Below are 11,631 nucleotides of genomic sequence, written 5' to 3'. Positions count from 1 at the left end.
TTTTAATATGATTTTAAAGAAAACAATGCATACTAATGTTACATAATTGCCATTGCTATAAGGTGAAAACGCTGGTTTTCAGCAATTTAACAACCGCCTCGAGGTTATATGGAAATATGTTGACAAAAATTAACTTAGCTATTTTAAAGCTAAATTAAAAGGCCAGCTTTTGTCAGCACTAGTGTTTCAGCTAATCAAGCTTCCCATAATTTTTATTTAATTTTCTTAATAGTGGGAACAACAAAAAACATTTAATTTAACATTTAAGCACTTTCCGATTAATCGCCAATCACATTGCACCGCCTATCGATTGCTGCAGCCCTGGCAGCTGCTCGTACGTGAACACGCGAATGTGTGTGTGACGAAGAGCAAAGTGACACATAGTTGGAGGTGTGGTTGAAAATATATAGAAATCGGGCTTTATCTGCGGCTGGAACGATCTCAAATTGGTGTCAAAGGCGAGCGAGGAACGCAACTCAAGAGCTTGAACAGGCAGCAAGGCAAAAGGACGAGCAGCGACCATGGCAGGCAGGCTACCGGCGTGCGTAATCGATGTGGGCACCGGGTGAGTTTCAGTTGCAGTTCCGATTGCCCGCGGGGGTCTCGGTATCCAATTGGACGGAAAAGAGGTCGTCTGACTAATACATTGTTTGCTTGCGTTTTTAGCTACACCAAACTAGGCTTTGCCGGAAACAAGGAGCCCCAGTTCATCATCCCCTCGGCGATTGCCATCAAGGAGTCGGCCCGAGTGGGCGACACCAACACAAGGCGCATCACAAAAGGCATTGAGGACCTGGACTTCTTCATTGGCGACGAGGCCTTCGATGCCACCGGCTACTCCATCAAGGTATGTTCCCGAACCGTCTATTATTGTGGTACAACTTCACCATTATCTTGGAATTTCCATAGTATCCGGTGCGTCATGGTCTGGTGGAGGACTGGGACTTGATGGAGCGATTCCTGGAGCAGTGCGTCTTCAAGTATCTGCGCGCCGAGCCCGAGGATCACTACTTCCTGCTGACCGAGCCGCCGCTAAATACACCCGAGAACCGGGAGTACACCGCAGAGATCATGTTTGAAACGTTCAACGTTCCTGGCCTATACATCGCTGTTCAGGCGGTGCTCGCCCTGGCCGCCAGTTGGGCCTCCCGATCCGCCGAGGAGCGCACCCTTACGGGCATCGTGGTGGACAGCGGCGATGGAGTGACGCATGTCATACCCGTGGTAAATAGCACAGCTCATATCTTATCAGCACAGTTGGGTTTGCGCTGGGTACAGTGAAAACTGTTTAGAAAGAACATTTTATCTAAAAAAAAGTGAAATTCAACTTTCAAAGTGAAAAAAGTGAACAATTCAACACAATCAAGAAACAGAATAATTATGACCAATTTGATTGTTTTAAGAAGTTTTTTTCAGTTCCAACTGATAGCTTATCATTACCAGGCCACCATTATTGGTGGAACAGTTTATACAGGAATGTATGTATATATAAAAAACATTTGAAAATGTATGGGTGTGTAATTCGATTAGAACTTTATCGCAGATTGATTGTTTTTATTCATATAGCATATTTAAATAGCAGACTTTATTTTAGTTTCCATAATTAAACAAAATAATAAAATAAATTGAATATATATTAATTTCACCTTTCTTTTCCAGGCCGAGGGCTACGTGATCGGCTCCTGCATTAAGCACATCCCAATTGCCGGCCGCAACATCACTTCGTTCATCCAGAGTCTGCTGCGCGAACGGGAGGTGGGCATTCCGCCGGAACAGAGCCTCGAGACTGCCAAAGCGATCAAGGAAAAGCACTGCTACATCTGTCCCGATATCGCCAAAGAGTTTGCCAAGTACGACACGGAGCCGGGCAAGTGGATACGCAACTTCACGGGCGTCAACACGGTGACCAAGGCGCCGTTCAACGTGGACGTGGGCTACGAGCGCTTCCTGGGGCCCGAGATCTTCTTCCATCCGGAGTTCTCCAACCCCGACTTCACCATTCCCCTGTCGGAGATAGTGGACAATGTCATCCAGAACTGCCCCATTGATGTGCGGCGTCCGCTGTACAATAATATTGTCCTGAGTGGTGGATCCACGATGTTCAAGGACTTTGGCAGGAGGTTGCAGCGAGATATCAAACGATCGGTGGACACGCGCCTACGGATCAGCGAGAATTTGTCCGAGGGACGCATTAAGGTGGGTGACACACAGCAGCTAATGAGTCATACATCAACCTAAGACCATGATTATCGTTACAGCCAAAACCAATTGATGTTCAGGTGATTACGCATCACATGCAGCGGTATGCCGTGTGGTTCGGAGGCAGCATGTTGGCCTCAACGGTGAGTTGTAGTACCCTTATATCTGGGATATCATTATAAACTAATCTATGTCTTGTATATTCCAGCCCGAGTTCTATCAGGTGTGTCACACGAAGGCTGCCTACGAAGAGTATGGCCCTAGCATTTGCCGTCACAATCCTGTCTTCGGCACCATGACATAATTGATCCGATCCAATCGGCCCGCAGCAATTATTATTGATTTATTTTTCTATTTTAAATTTGAATTTGTTCTCCAACTATATATATTGCGATTATGTATTCCACGCTAAAGTATTAGTAATGATCATTTTCTACCTATGTGTTTAGCTCTTAAATCTGTGTAAATCACTATCGTTCTCTTTAATTTCGTGTGATTCTGTTAGGCTAACTTTAAAGCAACAACTCCGATGTCTGCCAGTTGAACCCTCCTAATTAAGGTGCATTATTTCTAGAAGTCGACTTTTATACCATACTCGAACACGATCACACACAGTCACATCAAACTAAGCTCTTGCAAATCCCAGCTCTATACACAATTATATACGAAAAAGATCTACTTGTCATAGAAATATTTATAATTGCAATAACTGCAAGAAAGGTTTATAGAGGGACAAAAATGGAAACCGCAGAAAACTGAATGAAAAAACGATAAGAAATATTGATGAGAAATCTGTTTGTTACATTGATAAGCGTAATTGAAAAGGCATTAAATAAATCAATAAAACATTCTTTAAGCTCAAAACTGTCACCGCTTTTTTGATCTAAAGCTTGTACTGGAAAATTTTATTCAATGCATAAGTTTATGTTTTGTATGGTCTTCAAATTGCTCTAATATATAATATATGTTATATATTTCCATTTTGTGACGGTGTCGCTTAGCTGAGGGATTAGCAAAAGGTGGTTTCCAATAAACAAGTTCCGAGCCACAAGTCCGACAAACTTTGATACGTTTCACATAATTGACAAATTGACTAGTCAACGTAGTCACTGGAGCCCTCCTCCTCGTCGTTGCTGCTCGTGGACTGCGCCGCCGCCGTTTCCGGTGAACGCAAGTGCTCCGCAATCCGGAAGTTCTGCAGGAAGTCCCGCATTGCGTCCATCATCAGGTTTAACGACTGCTGGAGTCCAGCTTCTGCAATATTTTTGGTATCCGGATTTGAAACGGTTGGTAAACGATTAAAGCAACAACAATCGAAATAAAATTATTTGAAATGGTAGATTGTAATAATTTAAATTTAGGGAAATAACATGAATGAAATAAGCCAAAACATAAACGTATATTCATATTTTATGATTCGTTTTCTGTGACGATACAGGTCGTAGCAAAGATGCATTATCTCATGTTATTAAAAATGGGTACTCATACAAACCTTCCGCTCGGATGGCTCCAACTACTCCGGCAGCTCCTGCTTCAACGCCCGCTTCAAAGTTGGCTACAGGTGGAGCTGGAGCTGGTCCTGCCCCTGCTGCTGCTGGTGCTGCTCCAGCTTCCTGGGGCTGAGCATTTGCCGCCAGATTGTTAATGTTAAAAGAAGGCAAAAGCGACTGGAAAAACATTGATACGGAATTGTTCGTGTTCGTTGTGGGACTGCTGCTTGAAGAAGATTTTCTGCAAAAAGTTGGACATGATTATACTCGTCCTATCAGAAAAAAAGATATTGCTAAACAGTGTAGTCCCTCTATTAAAAGGGTTTTTTTCATTGACATACCGCTGATAGCAGTTGACGCTGTTCGGTGGCGGCAGTGGGTCGTAGGTCATGATGGCTTGTTTCTCCTTGGAGACGAAGACGGCCAGCGGCACCTTTTCCTTGTAATCGGAGAGTATGACATGCCGCAGGATGGGCCTCGGAGGAGTTCCACTATACCGCAGTGCTCGCTTCTCCTTGTACTCATTGACCAGCGGATCCTTAGTCTCAATGCGATCCAGTACAACATTCACGTTGGACTCCAGCCAGGGTAGCACCTCGTTCTGACGCCAAACGACTCGTGCCCGGCACACATACAGGCACACCAGCTGGTGCAGGGCGGGCGATTGACTGGTAAGCAAGATAAGGAATTAAATTCCGCTAATCATTGAAGGAGATAAGACTCCACTCACTTGCCCGACACATCCGCAAAGAAGTACGATGAGGCCAGCACCCTCTTGTCCGTTTGCACTGACATCTCGTCCAGGAGGGGACGCAGCACACCCGGGAACATGAGCAGTGCGTATTGCAGTGCCTGGTTGGAGCGCTCACAGGCGCCATGGAGCGTGTGCAGAGCCAGAGCATACGAGTAGGCCATGTTTGGCAGCTGATTGAGGTTTCTGGCGGCGTTATATTCCTCGTAGAACTCTACTAGCCAGCCAAACTGCTTGCTGCGCAGAGCATAGTAGTCGATGACCAGGATCATGGCAAGCGGATCCGTGTCCGGCTGCAGACTCAGCAGCAGTTTGGAGATCTCAAAGGCGGTGCGGCTGCAGGCGCGCTCCTCCAGGTACTGGGCGTGCTTGAACAGCACGATGTAGAAGGATCGATTTTCCTGGCGACGATAGTCCAGTCGGCAGTTGCCCGACGTCAGGCTGAAGTTAATGTGCAGCGACGATTCCAGGAGGAGTAGGGCGCGCTCCAAAAGCTCTGAAGCCAGGGCAAAATCCTCTGTCATCTTGCACACCTCGCTCAGCTGGACCAAGGAATCCACGTGGTAAGGGCATCGCTTGATCAGTGTAATCAGAAATTCCGAGTCAATGCGCTCCAGGGCGGACAGAAACATGTGCTGCACTCCCTGGTAGTATTGGCTGTGTTCGAAGGCAAACCACTGGACTTCCTGCCCGCTGTCAGTGATGGATTTGGAGGACACCGACGGCGAGTCGGGGGCGGGCAGCAGCTTCATGGTGATGGTGTTCTTGGTCAGTGCCGGCCACGATTCCTTGGCGGTCACCATGTAGGTGGACTTTAGGGTGGGCTTCTGCCGGCCACGCTTAGTTCTAAAAATAAGTTTGATTAGAAAGAGAACTAGGGCATCTTAGGGCCCGAAACTTACTCGACTTTGACCACCCGCTTGCCAAAGGTGCGTCGCATTTCGTTCTGCGGATTCAGATGTCTCAGCTCCACGGCCAGCAGTTTCTTGGTGGCGGAGCTCCCAGCAGCCGCCGATGCCACCTGCTTCGCCGACTGCCTGGGCACCGCATCGTAGACCTTGCCAAGCAGCGGATCCACCTTCTCGAAGTACTTGTCCTGGCGCTCGTTGTCCTCGCTGCTGATGTGATTGCCACTGGACTTGGCCTTCTTCTTGCGCTTCTTTTTCTTCTTCTTGGCCGCAGTGGCACTGGCATTGGGCAGAGCAGCCGAGGGGTGCTCCGTTTCGTTGTCGTCCTCCTTGAACTCACTCTCCGAGAGACTCAGACCGGGTTGATTTAGCTGGGGCAAGGGGGATTACGTGGTTGGATCAGTGATGAGCTGGCTGGCAACGGTGATTAGTAACTCACCAAATCGAATGGATTGAGGTGCGCCTTGCGGTCGCGTCGCATATCGCTGTCCTCCAGTTCATCGTTGTCGGTCAGCTCCTCGCAATCCTCGTCGTCGGGCGGCGGCGCCAACTTGTCAGCGTCGCCCTGCAGCTTCTTCAGCATCCGTGCAGACATCCTTTGGGTGTCCTTATATCCTTAAGCCGGAAATCTATTTATTTTCGTCGTAGAATACGTGTGTATTTCGCTGTTTTTTTTCTGCACTGCTGCAGGGCTGCAAACTCTCCGGGTGGCCATGCGCTTCACAACACTGGCCACGGCGGGAATTAAAAAAGCTGTTTTAAATTTTAGTAGGTAGTACCTTCAGGTACTTTGTAGGATTTTAACTTAATCAAGCTGTAGAGGCTTAATATCAGTAGTTTCGGTTAAAGTTGAAATGATTTTGACGTAAAATCCACAGAAATTTTGAATCAATAAATTTAATTTACTGGCTCAGTTTTTCTTAAAAATAACAAAATTTAACTAACACGTATTAAAATTTGTATTTATTTATAAGAAATAATCAACGTAGCCTAATATATTTGCGTTACTTGTTTTATTTTTTATGTCAATAAAATAACAAATGATGTAGGTACTTTCAATAATTATATGATTATTTTTGGTTTAGTTTCGTCTTGATTTGGTTTAGAATCTAAACGTGAGTTATACGTGAGCGAGCAGAGGATGGGCAGAACGCTTCCCTATGCCGCTGCCGACCCCTGGTTTAGATTTTTGTGACACCTAAAACTTACAGACTTGTATCGTCAGAATACCAACTAAAAATATCTACATTTTAAACCAATCCTTACAGTAAACTTAAGGAAAATTTCTGTAAAAAATCAAGTTCGATAAAAAAAGTAGGCAATCTTAAATTGTAATTTGTTTTAATTGACAACAAATTTAATACAATTTTGGTCCAGTGCGCTGGCGTGCTCCTAAAAATTGCCATGATGAATTATTTACAAATAATTCTTGCCATAGAAGGCGCCTACGAAGGCGGCCAAGATGGTGAAAATAAAGGCGGCCACGTAGAAGAAAGTGCTGCGTCCTTGGCGAGCACGTGGCATCACTTGCTGGCCAGGATCGGGACCAACCGTCTGGTCACGCAAAGTGTCGACCTCCTCCTTGAGGGCCAGACGCTCGTCCTCCAGCATGCTGACCTGCTTGAGCAACTTGGCCACCGGCTCGCTGACCTCCTGGGCATCGAAGTGGTCCTCGCCCTCCTTGTTGTCCACAGCGGATCTAGCCGAACCTCCCGCCTGGCGGAACTGGTCCTCCTTCGAAAAGACCAGCTCGCATCTGATCTTGGTGTCCCAGATGTCCTCCGGCTTCTGTTGCTTCCAGAACTCCTGCATGTCGCTCATTTCGCCAGTTGCCTCGGCCGCCAAGAGAAGGAACTTGTGGCGCTTCTGTATCGGCTCCTGGAGAATTGGCTGCATGAAGATGTCCACGTTGACCTTCTCCCCGGGCTTCAGAACACCGATGTTGGGGCGCACGAAAAAGAGCTTCGGGGTGGTGGTCTTCATCTTGAAGGCCATCCTCTGGGTCTTGCTGGGATTCCCGATGACAAGCTTTTTGTTGACGGAACGGTTGAAAGGACCCTCAAAGAGGATACCGTCACAGGGCTCCAGGGACAGTTTGGTTTCCTTCTTATCAGACATCTTGGAATATTTATTCTTTTTTTAAAATTCGAAAGCGTTGTGAACGTTTGCCCGAAATGTGGAAAAAGACTCCCAAATATGAACAGTCCTACAAGTCTCACGATTGAAGAAAAAAGGATCGACTACTTGGACCTATTACTTTTTCATAAACAAACTGCTGCTGAACAAAACGTAAGAACGTAAGTGTCGGCAAAACGTAAGACACCGTGTCAGGTGTCAGTGAAAAAGGGAGATAGCCTCAGCGTAAGTGTCAGTGAAAAAGTGAGATGCAAGATTTCAAAAGGCGAGAGTTGAGAGAAAAAAGGATCGACTATTTTGACCCATTACTTTTTCAGGGCTGAGTTGAAACTTTTAATATTCGATAACAGAATGATTTAATTCGATTTTAGCGTGGAAACACTGGTCTTTTTTAGAAGACCATTTGGCAGCACTACTTTTGTCGAATCAAATCCGCGGCTTATGGAATTTCAAATTATTACTTTTACATTGGTACTTAGCTTACTTTTTTGTTACTTGAATTAAATACAAAACTTCGCGTTTATTTGCAAATATACAGGATCGGACTCTCAATACTTAGAGGTCTGAACTTGACTGATATTACATTAATTGTTGTTTAAGCATTGAAAGGGATACTTTGGTGTTGTGGATTTTATAGCTTTCCCCAGTGACCAACATGTTTCATTTTTTTATTCGTTTATTTTATTGTGTTCTGTTTCGTATTTTTTTTATTTACAAAAATTCGATGAGTTTGTGGGGTTGAGTGTGGGTTAAGTGGGTGGTTCCACTACCAAAATATCATGCGCCCGGCATTGGGGGAGGTGGCCTTGGACAGAATGATGCCCGACAGTTCCTCGTCCTCCAGTTCGTTGCTATTTCGATTGGGAGGAGGGATGGGAAAAATTGGCATTAAATAAATGTATGACAGGACTCTTTTGATTTAAGCAATTATTTACACGTTTATTGGTATCGCTATTCGTATTGTTTAATTGTTTTTTTTTTTTGCAATAAATAACAATGAGTTGTCGAGGCAGCGGATGCTCAGTGGGCATCGATATTGATCACGGTGCGATGATGGGTTTTTTTTCGAATTCGATTCGGTTTGGAGGGTGGATGCTTTTGTGGGCGGGTGCAGTACAACAGGCACAACGATAACAACAGTTACAACGGATTGCGGTAGCCAATTTCGCTTTTATGGTCTACATATTAAGTCCAGGCGGTTAAAGAAAAATAGAAGAGAGAGGGAAGAAAAGAAAGTGATTATATATATACTGAATAAAACATATCGAATTCCATTAGCGGCACAAACAAAAATTCAAATACGGAACGAAATAAAAACATAGCACAAACGTAAAAATCGGGATGTAGACATGCGATTGATGATGTTGTATGGACTGGTAAAGCAGGGGTAAGGGCTATAAAGGGCCAATAATACACATTTCATTTTAATTAAGTCACATTTTATTTATGTTGTTGTTCTTTTTCGTTTTTCTTTTTAACTTTAGGCACTATTTAAATATTAAATATATATTGCAAAAATCAATAAAAATATGCCTTAAAAACTCCTGCGCTAAAAATAAGTTTTTGTACAGCATGTTTTGTTGTAAAAATTTTGCATAAGTAAATTTCGGGTATACGTAGTTTAAATATCACTTAAATATTTTCGTTTTAAGCCACATGGGTTAATTTCAAATTTTGCAATTTCTAATTTACGTTTTGCGGACGGTTACAAGAACAAATTGCATACGCGAGAAATGTACAAATTTTTAAACATATTAATTATAAATAGCATATTAAATATAGTGTGTTTTTGTTTTCGATTTCCAATGTATTTTTGTTTCTTCTAATGTTTAAAATTAGTTGGTTTTTGTTTTCTGTTCTATAATAAGGTTTATGCAGTCGTTAATTGTGTGTTTTCTTTCCATAAATTAGTGTTTGCAGTTTAAATTCGCTTACTCATTTTTCAATAAAAAAAATTAAATATCAAAATCAACAACTAATCACAAGGCAAATAGAGTTTGTAGAGAGAGAAAGTGGAGGGAGGGGTGTTTCAAAAGATTGTTTTTTTTTTTAATTTGGGCAACGCAGGCGAGTTAAGTGGATGCTTAGCGTAACGAGCTGAGTCAACGAGTGTCGAGTGAAAATAGCGAGGGAGTACCAACACCAGAGAAAGAGAAGTAGAGAGTCAGCTAGTGGAGGTATAAAGAGGTAGAGGGGTTGTGAGAGGTTCCCAAAAGGTCGGGGATGGATAACTGAGTGATTTGATGAGATTCTTTTTAGATGGCACTAATGTAGCGAGTGGCGAGTAACGGGTTAACAGGCACTTAGTAGGCGAGTGGCGAGTAACTAAGACCAGCTTTTCACGATCTGATTTCTTTCAAGTCCAGATCTCATAAGTTAGATACAAGAAATAATAAAATAATACAAAAAATTGGTTCCTCAAAGTATTATGAAAAAGAGAATGTAAAACATATAGAAAATAAACCCTTTAGAAATCAGTTCGTGAAAAGATGGCTAAAATTTGCATGGAGCAGATAGCGAGTGACGAGCGACGAGGGGGGACATTGAGTCCTTGCCCTCCTCGTCCCTTCGCCTTCTCGTTATGGCTTACTTTTTCATCAGCGAGCGGACCTTCTTCATCGTTCGATTGAAGATCGTCTTGTTGTTTCCCCCGGCACTGTAGTTGGAGCCCAGCGAAGAGTTGGAGGTCTTGTTGCTGGTCATACTGGCTCCGCGATGGACCGAGGCCGAAGCCCTCTGTTGATTGCCACGTCGCAGACACCCATCCGGCTGATCCTCACGCTCGCTTTCCGTCGCACTCACACCATCGGGACTCTGGCGTTCCCTAACCCTTTCACTCTCCCTCGCGGGTTGTGGTTGTCTTTCGGGTGTGGGCGATTTCGAGGAGGAGCTGGTTTCCCTTCGCTGGGGTTGCGGGGTCATTGGAATGGCCAGATTCTGCATGCTCTGCGTTCCATCTGCCGGTTCGCTACTCGGGGGCAGCAGTTCGGCAAGCGTCTGTTTGCTAAGGATGTGGTCCAGACTACGGGACTTCCTGTGCTGCTGGACATTCCCCGGTGGCGATAGGGTGTGCTTGTCCCGCCGGGTCACCGAATCACCCAAGGGAGCTTCCGCCTCCTCTTCTTCGGGTTGCAGAGTGCTTGTGGAACTGGCATTCGTTAGGGCTGTACTCCCAGCTGTCACCTTGGCCGCCGCCGCTGCTATCCTTTGGTCAGGCGTAGAGCCCGCCTGGTCGAGCAACCCGTCCACGCTGTGCGATCGATAGCCACTGCCCATGCCGGAACCAGATCCATGACCCAATCCCGCCGCCGAGCTTCGACGCGGTGGAAGATACGCCAACGGCGTCATATTTTGCATGGACGCGGAACCCGCGCCCGATTTGTGGAGCAGGGCCGCCTGCTGGGTGCGATAGGGGGTCAGGATCTGGGAGCGTTTCGAGGGCGCCCGGGAGTAACCACTCAGCTGCGAGGTGCTGCCCCTTTGGCGGGCTGGTGAGGGGGATTGGCGGTACCTATTTGCCTGGTGATTAGCTGGCGTTTCAAGCGATTTCGAGTGTGTTGCAATCAGAATTAAATCAATTATTAATTGGTAAAGAGTATAGAGTAATGGGTAGTGGGTAGTAAATGGGTGTTTCGGTGGGTGAGTGATTGAAACAGTGGTATGGGGCATATAGATAGAGAGTAAGAGGGGGAGGGTAAGTTGTACTAGAGAGTGTGACCTTGAGGATCTCTGCTTAAGCCTATAAACATATTCGAGTTGGCTAGCTCTGTAAATATTTAGCTTAACCTGGCTTCACTCTACGCCGGAGCCGCTGGTGGACTCTGGCTTGAGCTTGAGCCGGGACTTGAGTTGGAGTTGGGAGTAGAAGTAGTAGTAGTTGTAGTACTCGTTGGCCCACCTTGTCCGCTGCCATTGGCCGCCGCTATCAGGCCATCCACCACACTGCCTGCGCCACCACCTCCTCCTCCAGTTCCTGCTCCCGATCCACCGCCTGCTCCTCCGCTCTGGTAGTCGGAGTCGTTGCTGTGCATTCTTTGGTATGAGACCGAACCGGGGGTGCCGGGCACCATCGCCGCAATGCGATCGATATTCTTTTCGCCGCGCAAAAATCTGCCGCATCAGAAGAATGGGAATCGTTTAAGTGTTT

At 45.6% G+C, this 11,631-nt stretch overlaps 4 protein-coding genes across 11 annotated transcripts in view; 1 reads left to right on the top strand and 3 right to left on the bottom strand.

The window, feature by feature from the left end:
• The first annotated feature begins 346 nt into the window (after positions 1-346).
• LOC119553092 (actin-related protein 3) lies at positions 347-2,874 on the top strand. The gene is made up of 6 exons (XM_037863247.1): positions 347-565; positions 667-847; positions 910-1,224; positions 1,660-2,196; positions 2,259-2,342; positions 2,408-2,874. Exons 1-6 carry the CDS (start codon positions 522-524, stop codon positions 2,501-2,503), a joined length of 1,257 nt encoding a protein of 418 aa, XP_037719175.1. The 5' UTR covers positions 347-521; the 3' UTR covers positions 2,504-2,874.
• A 176-nt stretch (positions 2,875-3,050) lies between these two features.
• On the bottom strand, positions 3,051-6,171 carry LOC119553090 (transcription factor 25). 2 transcript variants are annotated; one of them, XM_037863245.1, is made up of 6 exons: positions 5,788-5,943; positions 5,343-5,719; positions 4,420-5,286; positions 4,031-4,357; positions 3,692-3,930; positions 3,051-3,453 (listed from the first exon to the last, which is right to left on the bottom strand). In XM_037863245.1, exons 1-6 carry the CDS (start codon positions 5,941-5,943, stop codon positions 3,293-3,295), a joined length of 2,127 nt encoding a protein of 708 aa, XP_037719173.1. In that variant the 3' UTR covers positions 3,051-3,292. The 2 variants fall into 2 exon arrangements, with proteins under 2 accessions (XP_037719173.1, XP_037719174.1); XM_037863246.1 differs by lacking the exon at positions 3,051-3,453 and adding an exon at positions 3,481-3,623 and having other exon boundaries at positions 5,788-6,171.
• Positions 6,172-6,672: 501 nt separating this feature from the next.
• On the bottom strand, positions 6,673-7,565 carry LOC119553093 (vesicle-associated membrane protein-associated protein B). The gene has a single exon (XM_037863248.1). It carries the CDS (start codon positions 7,464-7,466, stop codon positions 6,765-6,767), a length of 702 nt encoding a protein of 233 aa, XP_037719176.1. The 5' UTR covers positions 7,467-7,565; the 3' UTR covers positions 6,673-6,764.
• Positions 7,566-8,147: 582 nt separating this feature from the next.
• The window catches only part of LOC119553302 (NAD(+) hydrolase sarm1), a 35,731-nt gene continuing 32,247 nt past the window's right edge, over positions 8,148-11,631 (bottom strand). For 5 of the 7 annotated variants that reach the window (XM_037863623.1, XM_037863624.1, XM_037863625.1 and 2 more), the window contains 3 exons: positions 11,383-11,594; positions 10,075-11,014; positions 8,148-8,335 (listed from right to left, as the gene is read on the bottom strand). In XM_037863623.1, the coding sequence (XP_037719551.1) occupies positions 8,251-8,335; positions 10,075-11,014; positions 11,383-11,594 (1,237 nt within the window). In that variant the 3' untranslated portion in view covers positions 8,148-8,250. Of the gene's footprint in view, positions 8,336-8,464; positions 8,663-10,074; positions 11,015-11,140; positions 11,595-11,631 lie in introns of those variants that run through there. The other 2 variants (XM_037863622.1, XM_037863628.1) reach the window with 2 other exon arrangements.

The sequence above is a fragment of the Drosophila subpulchrella genome, chromosome 3L (assembly GCF_014743375.2).
Source record: "Drosophila subpulchrella strain 33 F10 #4 breed RU33 chromosome 3L, RU_Dsub_v1.1 Primary Assembly, whole genome shotgun sequence".
NCBI classification, from domain to species: Eukaryota; Metazoa; Arthropoda; class Insecta; order Diptera; family Drosophilidae; genus Drosophila; species Drosophila subpulchrella.
This window is presented reverse-complemented; position numbering and strand designations above follow the sequence as displayed.